This window comes from Ambystoma mexicanum, chromosome 3q (assembly GCF_040938575.1).
Source record: "Ambystoma mexicanum isolate Mex_15411 chromosome 3q, UKY_AmexF1_1, whole genome shotgun sequence".
NCBI lineage: Eukaryota > Metazoa > Chordata > Amphibia > Caudata > Ambystomatidae > Ambystoma > Ambystoma mexicanum.
This window is the reverse complement of record NC_090926.1, coordinates 1,204,461,823-1,204,479,437: the sequence shown is the minus strand read 5'-3', so window position 1 is coordinate 1,204,479,437 and position 17,615 is coordinate 1,204,461,823. Positions and strand designations below refer to the sequence as shown.

General features: G+C 45.6%; 1 protein-coding gene across 4 annotated transcripts in view; it reads right to left on the bottom strand.

The window, feature by feature from the left end:
* Positions 1–17,615, bottom strand: part of LOC138447752 (intercellular adhesion molecule 5-like) — a 353,302-nt gene that overhangs the window by 192,282 nt on the left and 143,405 nt on the right. For all 4 annotated transcript variants that reach the window (XM_069604069.1, XM_069604070.1, XM_069604067.1 and 1 more), the window contains one exon: positions 12,869–13,153. In XM_069604069.1, the coding sequence (XP_069460170.1) occupies positions 12,869–13,153 (285 nt within the window). The remainder of the gene's footprint in view (positions 1–12,868; positions 13,154–17,615) is intronic.

Here is a 17,615-nt window from a genome sequence, read left to right as displayed (position 1 = left end):
ATGTGATATGCTGCAGTGGTTGTGGGCAGGGTCTACACTCTTGGGTGTATGGCCTACGGCCTGCAGCCATGCACCCAAAACTCTACGTCCTGCCCACAACCACTGCACTATATAAAACCCATGGTGCCTTATAACTGCAGTGCTTATAACTTTGGTCTTGGGTGCATGCCTTTGGCCATGCACCCAAGACTCTACGTACTGGCCACAACTACCACAGCATATCGCACCCATAGTGGCTCATAATTTCTCTACGTATAAATTTGATCTTGGGTGCATGGCATTTTGGCCATGCAACCAAGACTCTAGGCCCTCCCCACAACCACCTGATCGATATGCGATACTATGGGTGCATCTATAGCTGTGATATGCTGCAGTGGTTGTGGCCAGGGCCTAGCGTCTTGGGAGTATGGCCTACGGCCTACAGCCATGCACCCAAAACTCTAGGCCCTGGCCACAACCACCGCAGCATATCACACCCATGGCGGCGTATAAATCAGGAGCACACCCACGGCATGTACTCAATTTTAATATTCGCTAACACCACGCGTGTCCTTAGAACAGTTTCAAGTTGCCTGTGCACAGCACGGACTGAAGTACTATCCTTATGAGACACCTCATTTTCAGTACTTACAAACTGGACCGGACAAGGCGGGCATAGGGAATACATCATTAACAACTGCCGCCTAAACAAATACAGTATTTCACCCATCTCTTAGTCTCTGAACCTCCCCAAGTACTCTGACACACCAAAACAGTTTCCGAAACAGCATTTCTCCTCTGGACGCCGCCGCGCTGTCGGCGGATCCAAGATGTTGGGCGCATCCAAACAATCTGACGCACATCACGGCTCACTGCAGCCAATCGGTGGAGACGTCGCGTGTCCGCGGTCATGACGCCAGCCCCTTAGCCAATCAGTATCTTGTCCGCGGAGCGAACAGGGATGTGTGACCGCGAAGGGGACATAGATATCACACATTTTTTGAGACATACTTTTTGCTCGTTTTAAAGGAAACTACTGGACAGATTGTCACCAGATTTACAAGAGCATGCTTTCGGGACCAAGCCCCTGCCGCAAATTTGGTGAAAATCCGTCCAGCTGTGTGGCCTGTAGGCGTGCGCAAAGTTTTTCCCCCATTCAGTCTATGGGAAAAAAAGATGTTTTGGGACCCCCCCCTATAACTTTGGCCCCTCTGGACCAAACCTCACCAAACTTTGCAAAGAAGTAGACCATATACTTTGTTTGCAAAGTTTGATGAGGATTCGTCCAGGGGGAGCGGAGTTATAAGCCACCCAAAAAGTGGTCTTCCTATAGAAACAGCAACTTAACCATAACTATTTATTTATTTATTTATTTTTATTTATTTATTCACATTTGTTAAGCGCACAGCAGCCGGTGGGCATTGTGGCGCTGGTTACAGTGGATATTCATATCTTAGTTACAGTGGTCACGTAAAAACATACATACAGCATGAGATGGCATTGTGGCTTGTAGCGCATAGGAGCAGATATCATAGTAGTGCGCAAGTATGTACAGTGAGCTAGCAGCTAGTTGAAGAGTGTAGGTTTTAGATTTTTTCAGAAGGCCTGAAGAGAGGTTTCTTCTCTGAGGGCTGTGGGTAACGTGTTCCAGAGTTTAGGTGCCAGATAGGGGAATCCTAGGCCTCCTGCCTTGGCCCTGGTGATTTGTGGCACTGTGAGATGGTTGGTGTACTCGAGTCTAGTGGTTCTCGTGGATTGTGTTCTGACTGCAGTGTCAGATAAGTAGGAGGGTGCTGTTAGGTTGATGCATTTGTGTGCGGTGGAGAGAATCTTGAAGGAGATTCGGTCTTTAACTGGTAGCCAGTGAGCGTTTTTTCTTGCTTGGGAGATGTGCTATCTTTTGGGAATACTTAGGGCTGCTCTACGAGAGTTGTTTTGAGTGGTTTGGAGTCTGGCTAAGTTTTTATTTGATGTCCCCGCTAGGAGGGAATTGCAGTAATCCAATTTAGCTCCTATTGTAGCTCTTGCAATGGAGAGGCAGTTGTCTTTTGTTAGAAACGGCTTTATGGCATTGATTAGTTTGGTACTCAGAGCGGAGGCTGATACAATGGCGCTAACTTGTTTATCCATAGATGGTGTAGCATCAATGTGGACTCTGAGTGTTTTAACTGAGGATAGGACTGGGATGACACAGTTGTCAATGCAGAAGTTTGGATAAGTCGGATCCAGTTTGGCTAGCGTAGGTTTTTGACCGAGGATGAGGATTTCAGTTTTATCCCCGTTGAGGCATAATCCATTGGTGGCCATCCAAGCTTGGATTGTGGAGTAAATTTGTTGGAGGGTAGAAGCGTCTTTGATATAGCTCCCCGTGAGGGGAAGGAGCACCTGGGTATCATCAGCATAGTTTGTGTATGTGATCCCAAGTGCATCCAGTTTATCGAAGAGTGGCTTTGTAAATAGATTATATAGCATTGGGGCAGTACAGGATCCCTGGGGAACACCACAGTGTATGATAGTGGGTTCAACGTTTGCTAAATTGGAGAACACTTTCATGGCTCTGCCTTGTAGGAAGGACGTGATCCAAGTTGCTGCGTGATTGGAGAAGTGCGCAGCATGTGTGAGGTGGTTGGTGAGGGTGTTATGGTCAACGAGATCAAACGCTGCTGAGAGGTCTAGGAGCAGGAGTAATGCAGGCTTACCCATGTTAAGGATGGAAGTGATTTGGTCTTTCAGATCTAGTAATGCGGTTTCCATTCTGTGTCCTTTGCGGAACCCTGATTGTCTCTTACCAAGAATAGAGTTGGTTTCGAGGTACAGTTGGATTTGCCTGTGGGCAGCCTTATCTAATATTTTAAGAAGAAATGGGACGGTTGTAATTGGTCTATAATTATTTGGTTAGGAGGGGTCTAATGTAGGTTTTTTTAGGAGTGAACATACCCACGCCTCTTTGAGGCAGTTGGGGACTATACCTGTTTTGAATGAGGCATTTATGAAGGCGGTGATTAGTGGAGCGAGCTGCTCCGTGCATTCTTTGATAATTTTTGGGGGGCATACATCGCCCTTGCATAGCGATGGTTTGAGATGTTTTAGGATGTCTAAGACGTCTGTCTCAGATATTTCAGAGAAGGAGAAATTGGGATGGATGATGCCTGAGGGTTTGTGGTGCTTCTGTTGCTTCTGTTTAGGTAATGCTTTGTAATGGTCAGAGATTTTGTTCTGGAGGAGGTCTATTTTTTTTACCATGGCAACATGTATGCTGGAGCACCAGGCTGCATCTTTAACGATTTTGTCCATGCAAGTGTGAGGTACTGTTAATTCTTTAAAGATGGTAAATAGCTCTTTAGATTGTGAGTAGGCCGAAGAGATTCTGTTGTTGTAGGATTCTGATTTGGCTTTGAATATAGATTCTTTGTATTTTTTAGAGATGGTTCGGAAGATATTTTTAGTGGTGTCACAGGGGTTAGCCTGCCAGGTTTTTTAGCTCCTGCCGTTTGGAGTTGCGCAGGTTCAGGAGCTCTTCTGTGAACCACGAGTTGGAGTGGAAGGATTTCTTTTCTTTTTTGTTTTCTAGCGGGGCGACTGTGTTGATGAAGTTAGTCAATGTGTCACTGAATAATTCCGCTAGTATGACAGGGTCGGGAGAGAATGGTGGTGCTAGGCATGGGAGGTTGAGATATGCACTGATGTTCTCTGCAGTGATTTTTTTGCGCTTCTGGCTACTGTGGCCGGTGCTGGAGTGGTGGGCTTCGCGCATGGCGTTGTGGGGATGGGGAATAGCAGGCAGTTATGGTCTGTCCATGGGAGGGCAGTATTGGAAACCATGTTTGTGTCGCAGTTGTGGTCTATAATCCAATCTAAGATGCAACCTTTTACATGTGTGTGAGAAGTGACTTTCTGAGAGAAGCCAAGGTCACTAAGGTCCTTTGAGAAGGATGTGGCGGTTTTGTCATTGGTGTCATTGAAACCTAGATTGATGTCGCCTAGGAGAAGCGTTTTGGTGGATTTTTTTTAATTGTTTCCTATGTGGTGGATAACTTGTCCTATGAAGTCTGACGGAGTTCCTGGAGGGCGGTAAACCACATGTATATTTATTGTACTGTTAGGTGATCAGGCTATTTTAGCGGATAAAATGTCTACTTTTCCTTCTCCCTGGTGGGGTATGGATCTGATAGATATGCTCTCTTTGAATATTAGGGCTACTCCTCCTCCTGTTTTGGCTAGCCTGTCCTGCTGAGGATAGAGTAACCTTTGGGCAGTGCGATTGTGATGGCTGGGCCGGAGGCTTCGTGGAGCCAGGTTTCCGTGATGGCCAATATGTCTAAATCTTGGTTGGTGATAAGATCATTAACTTCTAGCGCATGGGCATTGAGCGAGCGAACATTGAGTAGGGCGTATTTGTAGCAACGGTGTTGGTGGTTAGTTTTGGTAGGTTCTTTGATTTCTGATTTAAGAGATGAAGAGGATTGTTTGGTATTCTTGTAGGAGGGAGTCTGGTGGTGCACCTTGGTGCTGTTTTGCTGGAATTAGTTGGGCAGAGGTGATTGTCGTTAGCTTTGCGGGTGGTCCTCGATCCTAGGTGCTTATTTCTGAGTGAGATAGAGGAGGGTATAGCGGCAAGGTTCATAGGCTGAGTGCGGTTTCTAAGTCTGAATATTCTGGAGTGCAGTGTAGTGGGGTGCATGGCTGCGATTGTGGTGTGTTGGGAGGGCCTATGCAGGAAGTCTATGGTGCTGGAATTAATACTGCTGTTGTACACGTGGGTGTCTTGACCTGATCTACGAACGCGTGTGAGCAAGGTGCCTAGCATGCATATGAGTAGCGGCAGAATGTGCATGTTGGAGTGGGGTGGCAGTCAGGACTAGTCAGTCTAACTGGTGTTTATTCCTTAGTGCAGTAATAACCTGGAGCGGCTGTTAGCACTAAGGGCAATATGCAATTACTAGAGAGTAGGATCAATACTAGCAGTGCAGTTAGTACAGCTGGAGACAATATAAGGCAGAATGCAATACAAGACTAGGGCTCAGTAATCAGGCAATGCAAGGCGAGGCACAGTGGTTTTGCAAGATGCAGATCAGGCAGAATGCAATACAAGACTAAGGCTCAGTATTCAGGCAGAAGGCAATACAAGGCTAAGGCTAATGCTCAGTAGTCAGGCAAAATGCAATGCAGGGCTAAGGCATGGTTATCAGGCAGGATGCGAGTCAGGGTTAAGGCACAGTGGTTATGCAAGATGCAAATCAGGCAGAATGCAATACAAGGCTAAGGAGCAAGAATCACATGCGTGGCAGTTTTAGCTAGGTAGTACATACATGCAGATGACTATTTATCAGTGTGTATATATATATGGAAGGAGGGCAGAAGTTATTTGATGTGATAGAATAGTACAGAGGGGTGTCTTTCAGAGTAAACACGAGGCTCAGTATTTCTAGCGCGTAACCCACGGAGGGTGGGGACAAGAGGCAACAGCATGGGTAGCTTGTTCCATGTGGCAGGCAATCATTTAGAGAAGCATACCATCAGGTGAGGGGTAGCATGCAGCGGCAGGTTAATCAGTGACAGGTGCTGCATGCAATTTAGTCATCAATGTAGGCGGGTGCACGTAGGTGGGAACTTTAAAAGTCTCATGTCTCAAGTTGTGAGAGTGATGTGGTGGTCACTTTCGTGCAAATTGTAAAATCAGTGTCATACCGTGTAAGCTGGACCCAGGCTTGCAGGCAGGAGGCAGAGCTTAGGGACCCGGAGCAGCCGCAGCTCGGCCAGCTCGGTCAGCTCAGTCAGGAGCCGAGCCTTTTCTACATGTCTTCTCTCGAGGGCCGGCTCACGCCTACCGGCAATCCTATTGGCTACTTGTGGAGTGGGTGAGCCAATCACGTCGGTCTGCTTGGTGCTCAAAGGGGTGAGGAAGTAGAGGCCCGGGAGTCGGCCATTTTGGAGTGGCTTGAAGCCTCGTGGCTTCCAATGGCGAAGATAGCGGCAGGTAGCTGGAAGGGGGGTCGGATCCTTCCTTCTGGCAGATGGCTGGGTGGGTCCAGATGACTTCCCAGTCACAGTGCAAAAATGAATTTAGTGCAAATTCTGACGATTTTCGGGTGCACTTGTGAGGGGCTGGGGGCAAGTGGATTGAGCAGCCCACTCTTACCTTTGCATCCAGGCAGGATGAAGGTGTGTAGGGTTGCTCCTGGACACAGGGAACAGGGCCAGAGCTCCTGCTCAGATGGCAACGTCCTGCAGCTGGAGGCTCAGTCAGGAGCCGAGCCTTTTCTACGTGCCTTCTCTCGAGGGCCGGCACTAACGTGGCTGTGTAATATATATATATATATATATATATATATATATATATATATATATATATATTCAGTGAAAAAACTTTGTTAAAGGGACGTTATGGTTAAGTTGCGCTACTAAAAACCTATGAAATTTAGTGAAAAAGCTTTTTTAAAGGGACGTTATGGTTCCAAGTAAAACCGAAAAACCCTTGAAATTCGCCAGTTATGGTAAGCTATGCAACCATAACTCGCGCCACCACCGTACACTGCTAAGACTAACACCCACAACATCAAAGATGACATCACAAATGTCATTGATGACATCACTGATGTACTTTTCATGAAATATGTGTACACGGGATTCTTATTATAATGTTGTGGAAAAAGTGCCAAGGATCATTGCAATAAAAATAATACCCTAATTAGTGCATTGAACGATGCATTGATATAAATAGCATTCTATTATGGGGTTCTATCTAGTATACTAAGCTACTCACGCAGAAACAACATTGTGTGCAGCGTACAGGATGAAGGTATAATATTCGTAATGTTAATATGTTGAATAATGAAATGATAATTGTTTTCTTAATAGATTTGTGTGTACTGTGAAATATGGAATAAGTAGCTAATAAAACACATGTATTACATAATTGCATTACTTTAGACAAAACACAAAGACACAAGAACACATACCAATATGGGCATATACAGGGAAAGTGAAGTTAGCAAAAAGGCACAAGTAGTAGCAGAAACAATTCATAATTTAACTGATTATTTTCATGCAAATAATTGATTTCTCTGTTTCAAAGCTGCTATTTACCCTAGGTATATGTATCACTTGATGTGATTGGACCCTAAGGAAAGTAGTGTGAGTACAATGTATACATATATGACCATATACAGGGAAAGTACAGCCATAAAAAAAAAAACAACAGAACTATCAGAAAGTGCTCATAAGTCCATTGATTATCTTTATGCACAAAAAGGATTGCTGTCTTTCAAGCTTGTGTCTTCCCGTATGTATATGTTTCATATGATCTGACTGGACTCTAAGGGAATTTCATTGAATTGAATTTCATAGGTTTTTATTAGTGTAACGTCACCATAACATCCTTTTCAATAGATGAAGACCACTAGCATCGTAGGTCCTCAAAGTGGGAACCCCGGGTGGGCATGAGCGGGGGGTGGGGGGAACAGGGGATACACGGGGCATGAGCGGTGGGTGGGGGGAAAAGGAGGGAGACACGGGGCATGAGCGGGGGGTGGAACAGGGGAGACACTGGGCATGAGCGGGGGGTGGGGGGAACACAAGGGAGACCGTCAATGACGGGCACGTTGTTAGTATGCTGGATCGCTCACGGGACCCGCTAAGGACGCCTGGTTTAACCAGGCGTCCTTAGCGGGTTCCACGAGCGGACCTCGTAATGAGGCGGTAGGGGGTTAACGGGTCGGCAGCTCTACCGGCCCCATTAACCCCCTACCGCCAAGGTTGTAATGACCCCCTAGGTGTATATAGGTGCATATATCAAAAATACAAATACATTTATTAAAGGCCTTTTAGGTCAAACACAAAGTAATACCATAGCAATATTAACAAAATGAACACAACTCTAACTATGAAACATACATACAGTAACCATTGGCCTAAAGTAACATTCGACAAGTAGAGATCCACAGCCTGCAACAGAAAGGGGTCATATAGAGCAAATATACTTTAGGCAGTCCTTCAACAACTCAAGCCCTAACTAATAGGAAGTCCAGTCCATAAGAAGTTTCTCTCCAAAGTACATTCAGTGCTGGACCACTCGATTGTGCGGTTAAGTACAAAACAGGTCTCTTCAAGGGACTGTAGTGGCTCAGAAAGGTGGATGAGGTGATGAAGAATAAGGTCCCACTATTCAAGGAGGGTCTCCACAAGAGGGCAGAGCGATTTCCAAGAATCGAGAATGGCTTGGTAGCACAGGCTACCTAAACAAAGATGAGTGGCCCTCAGGGGACACTCATGCGCAAAAGTCTATGGATGCGCCAGGGGCCACCGGTAAGTGTGTCAAGTACTTGGCGCACTCCAGACCAAACTTCACCAGTCAAGTCCAATTCATTTAGAGGTTCAAATCCTGCTGTTGCACGTCTCTCCGGCTTTCAGGGACTTGGACCTCAGTCTGTGGCGGGACAGTGGTGATTTCTCCACTTCTGGTGAAGGGATCAGGCCAGTTCCACTGCAGCTCATCCTAGGGCACAGAGGGGCACAGCAGCAAAGCACCCACGAAGATCGTCACCACAGAGGGGGCAACACAGGAACCACGTATGCTCAGGTTCAGGCCGACTCTCCTAATTACAGACCTATGAATGCTAGGTGTACGAAACTCAGTGGCAGAGTGCCTTCTACCAAGAGCTTACGGTTCCCCAACTCGAGATGGCAACGGTTCCAATGCAAAGGTCCCGTATGAGCTTAGGCAATCCTGTAATACTTCCGAAAAAGCTAGTTTGAAGGTTAAGCAGGAGGTGCCGAGAGTAGTTAGAACCACTACTCCAACAGGTCGAAGCACCCTTACAGGCCTTCTGTGATCGATGAGAAACAGGGGCTCCGACGGGACAGCAGCGGGGTCAGGGTGCCAAACCTTACAGCAGTTTCACTGCTTCTTCAGTTCAGGATATTTTGCTCCTTTACTAAGTTTGGTGGGAACTCAGAAGATCGACCTGGAATGGGTGTAAGGTGCCTTCTCTTATCCAAAATCTCCTTCGCGCCAAAACAAAGAGAAACCAATAAGAGATCTGCTTACATTCAGCCATCCCAGACGTGGACCAATCATGGACCACAGTGGTCCCAGTCATCCCAGCACACCAGACATCCTGGCATCCAGGATGTGTATTGCAACTAGACAGCTCCAGCCCACATCCTGGGCGCACACACAAGCTATGCAGAAGCCTGTGAAAGCTTCGGTTTGCGCGGGGGTCTGCATGACCACATAATGAAATTCCCGGATCTGCTTGACCTGGGGAAGGCAAAGAGACAAAATGGCCAAAGGTCAGAACAAAGGACATCGTGGCATTTTAGGCACTGGCCACTGTCCATAGAAAAGAGTAAAATATGCTTTAAAAGTAACTGCTGCCGCAAGCTCTGTCCTGGACAAACTTGTACATTCACCAAAAATCCTTTAAGGGTTTCTAGGGCCTACAAAATGAAAAGGGGACCCCAGCACACTGTACAGGAAAGTAGATTGTGCATTGATAAAATGTTGCTTAGAAATAGCAACAAAGTGAAAAACTAAGGAAACAAAGTCTCCCAGCACTGACAGTCTGAAGGGCATGTCCGTTTCCCCATAACAAAATGAGCTAAAGCCCAGTAGAGTGCAGCAGAAGGCTGAGCGCCACTGGTAAAAGTCAGGCTAGGCTGGTCACACAAAACAAAAAGTTGGTGGTTCACAACTGGAGGGAAAATTACCCATGAATGGAAATCTTTCCTAACAAGGTGTGATAGCATGTGGGTCCCGTAAAGACTTATTAGAATCTGTGGGGTTCAGCAGGCCGACAGAGGTACTGGTGAATGAGAAAGGGGGTGTACCAACACCATTAGAAACCTTTGGGATATGGTCTTTACTTTGCCTGGGCATGAAGACGACTCTCCTGTGGCTGGTGCCGGCAGACATGGCTGTGGTATAGCAGGGGCTTGCAGCAGCGTGGGGAGGGGTTGCCTTGCTGGAGCTTGTGGCATTTGGAAGATGAGGCCAGATGGCGGGGTATGTGTCTGAAGAGTCACCCTGTTGACTAGAGTATGCACGGCTTGTATTTGCATACACCGAGGGACTGTAGGATAGGTGGGGGATCGAGAGAGGGATATTCCTGGGAGCTGCTGTAGACCTTGCAGCGGCGCAAGTTGTGGACCAATTGAAGGGCTTGCTAGTTGGAATAAGGGGTGTAGTGGCTGCGGTGGAGTTGTGCAGATGGGGAGTCGAGGACAGTATGGGCTGAGTGAGTAGCCTTTGCACGTGGTTTCTGGCTGTGGTGTACCTGGGTAGGGAGGCATGGAATGCAGGGTGGGATCGGGCCTGCAGTGCTTTGTATCAGCATGCCGCGGACAGCGAGTGGAGAGTGGTGAGCTAAGAGCAGGGTATGCCTATGGAGGCTCTGGGCAGGGTGCTGCATGGGGTGTTGGCTGCCTTGATAGTGCCTGCTTTGTAGGGCTGTGAGTGCCTGCCGGAGGGAGAGAGCATGGCATGGCTGGGTGGTGCTGGCCTTGGATTCAGTAGGAGCCGCAGGGGCGGCATATTGGGCATCCTGGCCTCGTAGCTGATCAGGTTAGCGTGGTGTTGAGTAGGAGCGGGACAGGGCACCTGTTAGGAATATAGTCGGGCGTGGAAGAATCGGGGCTCGCTGCAGTATAGCGTGGAGGAACTGACTTCGAAGGCAGCAATGCGTTTCTTTCAACAATATTTACACAAATAAGTCTCTGGTACAACATAATTCCCTTTCTGCTACATCGCTTTACATTACTGTCCTGCAAATGCCTTTAGCTATTAATCAGAACCACATCTTGAAACTATATACATTTCAGACTTTCTTTAGCATGGCTTTCATTAGGAGACTATTGTTCCAAATTAAACTGCACTTATCTGATTTGTTATTCTTCAGATGACTGGGATCTTTCTCTAAATAGTTCAGCTTCCCTGTAATGTCTCTTTACTGTATTCTACTAAATAAAACGGTGGAGTTCTGGATGCTGTGACCTTCCTTGAGCTTGACAGGAATGAAAGGCAGTTTAGTTTCTTCTCAAAGATTACAAACTGCCTCTCAATGGTCTCTGAACCAATCATTGCTGTTCCTCATGTCCACCATCTTTAATTGGGACTATTCCTGAATCCTGCAAAAATACTGTTAAGGAAAATAAAAGTATTCTAGCCCCAAAATACTCACACTAGGCAAATGACTTAGAATCTAACAACTTTCTAGAGTAAACACACCTCTTCCATACCCTGAACTTCCTTCTAGCTGTGATACTTAATGGGAACCTGACAGATAAAGACGGTATTTACAAGAAATCTAATCGGTGTTCATAACTTGTTCTAACGGGTCTGTTAACCAGAAGAGAAGTTTGAACCTGTGTTGTTTGTAATTTTATCCACTTTCTCTTTCCCTTCGGGGCGGTCTGTACCCAGTAATATTCATATGTTGTGGGAGCAGAGCGCTACGACGGGAACAGTAGGGTCCAGCTGCTCCTAAGGAGAGAGTAAGGAACAGGCCTGAGTGTCTCACCTCACACCGAGGTCCCACGAGTACCTCACCAGACAGAGTGCTGAATGACCTCATCTAACACAGAGCACCTAGGGGCCCCACCTCACGCGGAACAGCCAAGAGTCCCTATTACAAAGCATATAATGTGTTTCCTCCCACCGATAGCACACAAAGGCCTAGGCAGGGCACCCAATATTTCACTTCACACCGAGCATCAAAGGGCCCTAATTCACATAAAGGTCTTGGGTGCACACTGCACAGCTCCTCCCCCCCCCCCAACGTCAGGAAGCACACCCAAGGGCCAACCCGACATACCTAAGGATCTCACCTTATACATGCATCAGGGGTCGTAGAGAGCAACAAAACACCTCCTGTCACGCTGAGCATCGAATAGTCCCACCTCACAAAGAGCACCAAAGAGTCTCACCTCACAGACAGCACAAAAATTCTCCCGCAGAATCGAAGAACACATTTCCCAGACCTACCGAGGAGCACCAGACACTGCAAGTATGAGACCCACCTCTCCATCCTAAGATTCAAGAAGGACATGTGCAGCGCTCTCTTCAAAGGACATCTCTTCAGAGGCTGATTACTCCATCAACCCTACTTCACTTACCCCCCACCCCTGCTCCACCTACTCATCTCAGCAACCAGTGCTACCAGTGTATCCCACCTGTATCCCCCTGGTGTATCCTACCTGTATCCCCCTGGTGTATTCTACCTGTATCCCCCTGGGTGTATCCTACCTGTATCCCCCTGGATGTATCCTACTTGTATCCCCCTGGTGTATCCTACCTGTATCCCCCTGGGTGTATCCTACCTGTATCCCCCTGGGTGTATCCTACCTGTATTCCCCAGGTGTATCGTTCCTGTATCCCCCTGGGTGTATCTTACCTGTATCCCCCTGGTGTATACTACCTGTATTCCCCTGGGTGTATCCTACCTGTATCCCCCTGGTGTATCTTACCTGTATCCCCCTAGGTGTATCCTACCTGTATCCCCCTGGTGTATTCTACCTGTATCCCCCTGGGTGTATCCTACCTGTATCCCCCTGGATGTATCCTACTTGTATCCCCCTGGTGTATCCTACCTGTATCACCCTGGGTGTATCCTACCTGTATCCCCCTGGGTGTATCCTACCTGTATTCCCCAGGTGTATCGTTCCTGTATCCCCCTGGGTGTATCCTACCTGTATCCCCCTGGTGTATACTACCTGTATCCCCCTGGGTGTATCCTACCTGTATCCCCCTGGTGTATCCTACCTGTATCCACCTGGTGTATCCTACCTGTATACCCCCTGGGTGTGAACCCTATGGACAGTGCTCTGTTACTTCCCTGCTAGGTTTGCACAGTATGAATTCCATAGTGCACACATCCATGTGGAAATTACTCACTGTGAACGTAAATGAACTGCTCCACTCTTCTAGTCACCACATCAAGGTCTGTGGTGACTCTACACTCCAGAGTGTGGTTCCCAGGCATGTCTGTCGGCACTATGGCCTCTGTAATCAATGTGTCGCCGTTGATTAATGTGGTACCACTCAGCGTTGTGGCATCAAGCAGCAGGTCGGCCTTCGCATCTGTTAGCGGGACGGCCCGGGCCACTTCACATATGGCAGTTGCATCTGCTCCCAACTCAATGTACCCCAAGGCATGGATAGTGGGGTCCAAAGGAAGATCTGTAGCCAAAATGAAAAGGGAGGAGACAGGTTAGAAAGTAGCTAGTTCATAAAATTAGGACTATGGGAAACAGGAAGTTGGTGCAGTGCCCACTTCCTGTTTTCTACGATCTATATTTAATAAAAGTCAACAACTTGTGTGATCCAAACTTAAACTGGTTGGTGCACTCTTTGGCTTATCTGTACTCAAAAAGGGGTCCTTTGAGTAGAAGCAGGTCCCAGACAATTGGAAACAGGAATTTGGTACAGGCCCAACTTTCTGTTACCAGATTACCTTGTCATAGAGGTGGACAGGCCTATTGAAAGATTGAGAGCTTTCCAGACACAGGGTTCCAAATTGATGGGTGCTATTTCGCTCCTGCTTGTAGCCTAGAAGTGCCTGGTTAGCTTGACACCAACAGGTTCCAGGAGCTCCTCTTGGCTTCCCTTGCCAACTGATGCCAAACAAATACAACTATGTGAATTTAACTCTGTGTTCGAGACAATCTATAAATAAACATTAGGACCCCTCTATATGATATTTAAAGCATAGGTGGTCATAAAAAATGGACAACATTATATGTTTCCATCTCATGCGGAGGTTAGATTTGCAGAGTACTGTGTACTAGCTCCTCGTTCCCCAGAAGTAGCTCCACAGACCATGGAGCTGCTTTTAGCTCCTTATGTTCACATCTTAATTTCGAGCCCTGCACACATGGTGTGGTCTCTAGAACGTCAGTAGGGCTGGAGTAGGGTCAGGCGCACAGCTCTAAATCATTACAGCTGACTAGAACCCCAGTAGGGCCGAGGCAGAGTCTGCAGGATGTCAGGCTCACGCTTGACACGTGACCGAGGCGACCCTGCGTTGCCCTTCCGGTTGAGCAATTTCTCTTTCCCAACCGGCCACTTCACCAGCACACGCAGTGCGGTGCCTGACCGAAAGTTTCTTTAGAATGAGAAATAACAGGTCATGTTTCTCGCATGATTTATTGAGTGTCAGTGATACCATTTCGGAATACCGTGCTGCCTCCGCATTGGCACACCATAATTCATTGGATAAGGCAAATTACAAAAGACATGCTCTGAGTCTGCCAGACTCTTACTCCGAGTTTGAATGGTTGTCTGGCTGTGGCCGTAAACCTCCCCCTCACATCCTTGTTCAAAAACGCTAGACAGCAAATCTGGCCCAGTTCCTGGTCATCCTGCCCTAATTTGACCCGGAATGAGTCCGCCTGCGGGTCGTCGCCGTTTCACTACTTTGCAGCTGGCAAACTCCTCGCTAGCTCCACCCCTGCCAGCCAGGGTTATGCAAACTAAAGGAAGAAGTGGAGGGGCTGACGCCTCACTGGTAGTGTTGCCACTTTTGTTTGAAGCCAGACCCATAATTGCGAGGCCACGCCCCTTTGATACATTTGAAATCTGCATACTTGCCAACATTCTGTGGCCGAAAAGATGTAGGATTTTTCAAGTTTCAAAAATAATACTTCGTATAACAATTACATCACAGGAACATACAAAACATACATTGTTGGCACCACTGGAGCATTCTGAAATACACAACCTATCAAACAGCACAACATGGGAAGATGTACAAATGTTTAAAATGTATAATTCTGAATGGTAAGTTAACACTGAATTCAATTCCCTAACTTCACAGAAGGTAATCACACAGAGCTGGTAGGCAACGTTTGACACTGCTCTGTAGCAGCAGCCCGCATCCTGCAGTGCAAGATGAATAACTGAACAACATGGAGACTGATACCCCCCGGATTCTGACAGGCAGATGCTGTGTGATGGTGGCACGCTCTGCCACTCGCCGTCACTGGTGGTTCACCTAAGTCCTGTCCCGGCCACAGTGCAAGACAGAGTCATGTAGCTGTCAGGTCAGTGGATTGGTCTGAGCCCATCACTCAAAGTAATCACTTACCCGCCCACCGCACAGACAGACTAACTAATGCGTCGCATGCTTTGTCCTGGGCCGGTCTCAACCAGCCTGCCTTAGAGTCACATAAATTACCTGCCCCTGTAAAAAGCAGTAGCATCTGTCCCCCAAATCTGTAGGCGGTAGGACTGCTTAAAAAGCAGTAGCCTGCTGCCTAAATCAGTAGGGTTGGCAAGTATGAATCTGTAGTACAATAGCAAGGGGGGATTAAAATCATGCTTGACGTACAATATTTTTGTTTTTTTAAAAGAAAATGTATTAGTCAAATAATGAGGCTCAAAATGATATATTCACTAAATTATATAACACATTTTTTCACCATGGAGCAATAAAAAGCTGACATGATGCTGACAAAATTGGATATGATATCATATGGTATTTATAGCGCACATGTACACAGGTGTTTCTAGGCACTAGTGACTGTTCAGCTGCTCATATTTTTACAACACGTGAATTCAACTATTTGGCCTATCTTGCCAGATGAATACATTACACTGATCATTTGTTTTATTTATTTTTTTATTTTATTTTGAATTAGGTGTAAAATGCAGCCTTTCAAAATGATATACATTACAAAAATACATTACAGAATACAAAAATATATGTTATACACAAAAAATGAATTAAAATATACATGTTACTACATTAAGAAGAAGAAGTGCAGTTTGGCAAAAATGTAAAGGCCGAATTAGTTCATTTCATTTCACTGCATAAAAGCACTTATTTTAGGGTCAATTACTTAACTAATTATGTCACTTTAAAATCAAAATTATGTCACTTTGGTATTAAAATTAATAGTTTCAGTTTGATTCAACAGGGCTAATGATTCAATAAACACAACACTTGCGTTGTTCATTTTAGCAGATTGACTGTTAAACAGAATATTCCAGAAAGTGTCCTCGCTTAACCTGAGATTACTCTCAAACAGATGTTTAAACATTTTGCATCTTTGTTGTAATAGAGCAGGACATTCAGAGATTAGATGTTTTAGTGTCTCTATAGCTGTCGGTACAAGACAAAATCTACAGTTGCCATTAGATGTGTTATTTCTCATGAATCGCACTTCATTCGTTTGACAAATATTCAATCTTATTCTCATGTATGTATACCTAGATTTGGAATCAGGAAATTTTTGTTAGATAGTTTTCAATTACATGAAGTTTTTTGATTGCAAAAGCTTGTTGTTTAAACACTCGTAATTTTGTGCATGCCTCTCGAGTTTTTATCCAGTCATACAACTCATGTTTCATTTTTGCCCTCTTGGGATTGTTAGTGAGTAAATCATCATCAATACCGGACATTTACATCAATGCTTTCACCCATTTTCGCCATTTCAGGATTTTAGGGTTCAATGATTCCAACATGTATCTTCCCATTGTATACATTATACAATTTTCTCTGACAACCCTTAGATATTTTTGATATAACGTCAATACTTTCCATGTATAAATTGCATATAGTGAGACTAAACCCAATTCGTGTCGTATTAGGCACATGGATGTAGACATTGGGAGGCCACAAATTCTTTTCCAATAGCGACCCTCAAATCTTAGCAAGACACTCTCCAAGATGATCTCTCTAGTTTCTGCTCCATAAGTTATTATGGGTGTAACTTTTTGCTTATAGAAAGTAATACTTGGGAGTAGCGAGAATTTGCCAAATTTGGCTTGTATTATTTTTGACTGGGCTATACCAGTGTTAACCTTGGTTTCAATTTCACAGTAATATGGTTTATCCTGTTGGTTATTGCTAATTGTCACTCCCAAGTACTTGTATTCAGAGATGATTCCTATATTAACATTCTGGATTTGCCATTCTCTAATTTTAGAGATTTTGTTTTTCTTTGGCTCAAGTATCATAAGTTTACACTTATCTTGGTTGATTGTTAGTAAGTTTGCATCGACATAATTTCTTAAGCTACATAAGAGTGCTTGAAAGCCCCCTGGTGTCTTAGCTAATAGCACTAAATCATCAGCATAGAATAACCAGGGGGCTGCATGACCTCCCAAACGGGGAGAATCCAATATGATTTTCAGAAAATCTTGTTGCACCGCCGACATGAAGAAATTAAACAGGGTGCTTGCCAATATGCATCCTTGCTTTAGCCCCCGGAATGTTTCAATTGGGTCTGACAAGGTACCGTCTAGGGCCAATCTGATTTGTACTGTAGTTTTAGAATGTAATTCATTAATCCAGAATGTGATATAATTCGGGCACTTCGCTTCCTGCAGCTTCTTGATTAACAATTTTCTACATACTGAATCGAAAGCAGCCTGGAAGTCAATAAAGGCCATGTAGACAGCCTGCCCTTTCTGATGTTCCTGTTTCTTTAGGACCCCCAAAATATGAAGGTTGATAGCTGTCCCCATCCCTGGCATGAAGCCAGTTTGATTTGGGCCTCTAATTCCAGCACCATTTAGCCATTTGTTAATATCTCTTAATAATAATCAGGCAAAAATTTTGCCCGGTATATCCAAAAGAGATATAGGTCGATAATTCTTAGGATTTTGATTGTCCCCCTTCTTATGGATTGGTAGAGTG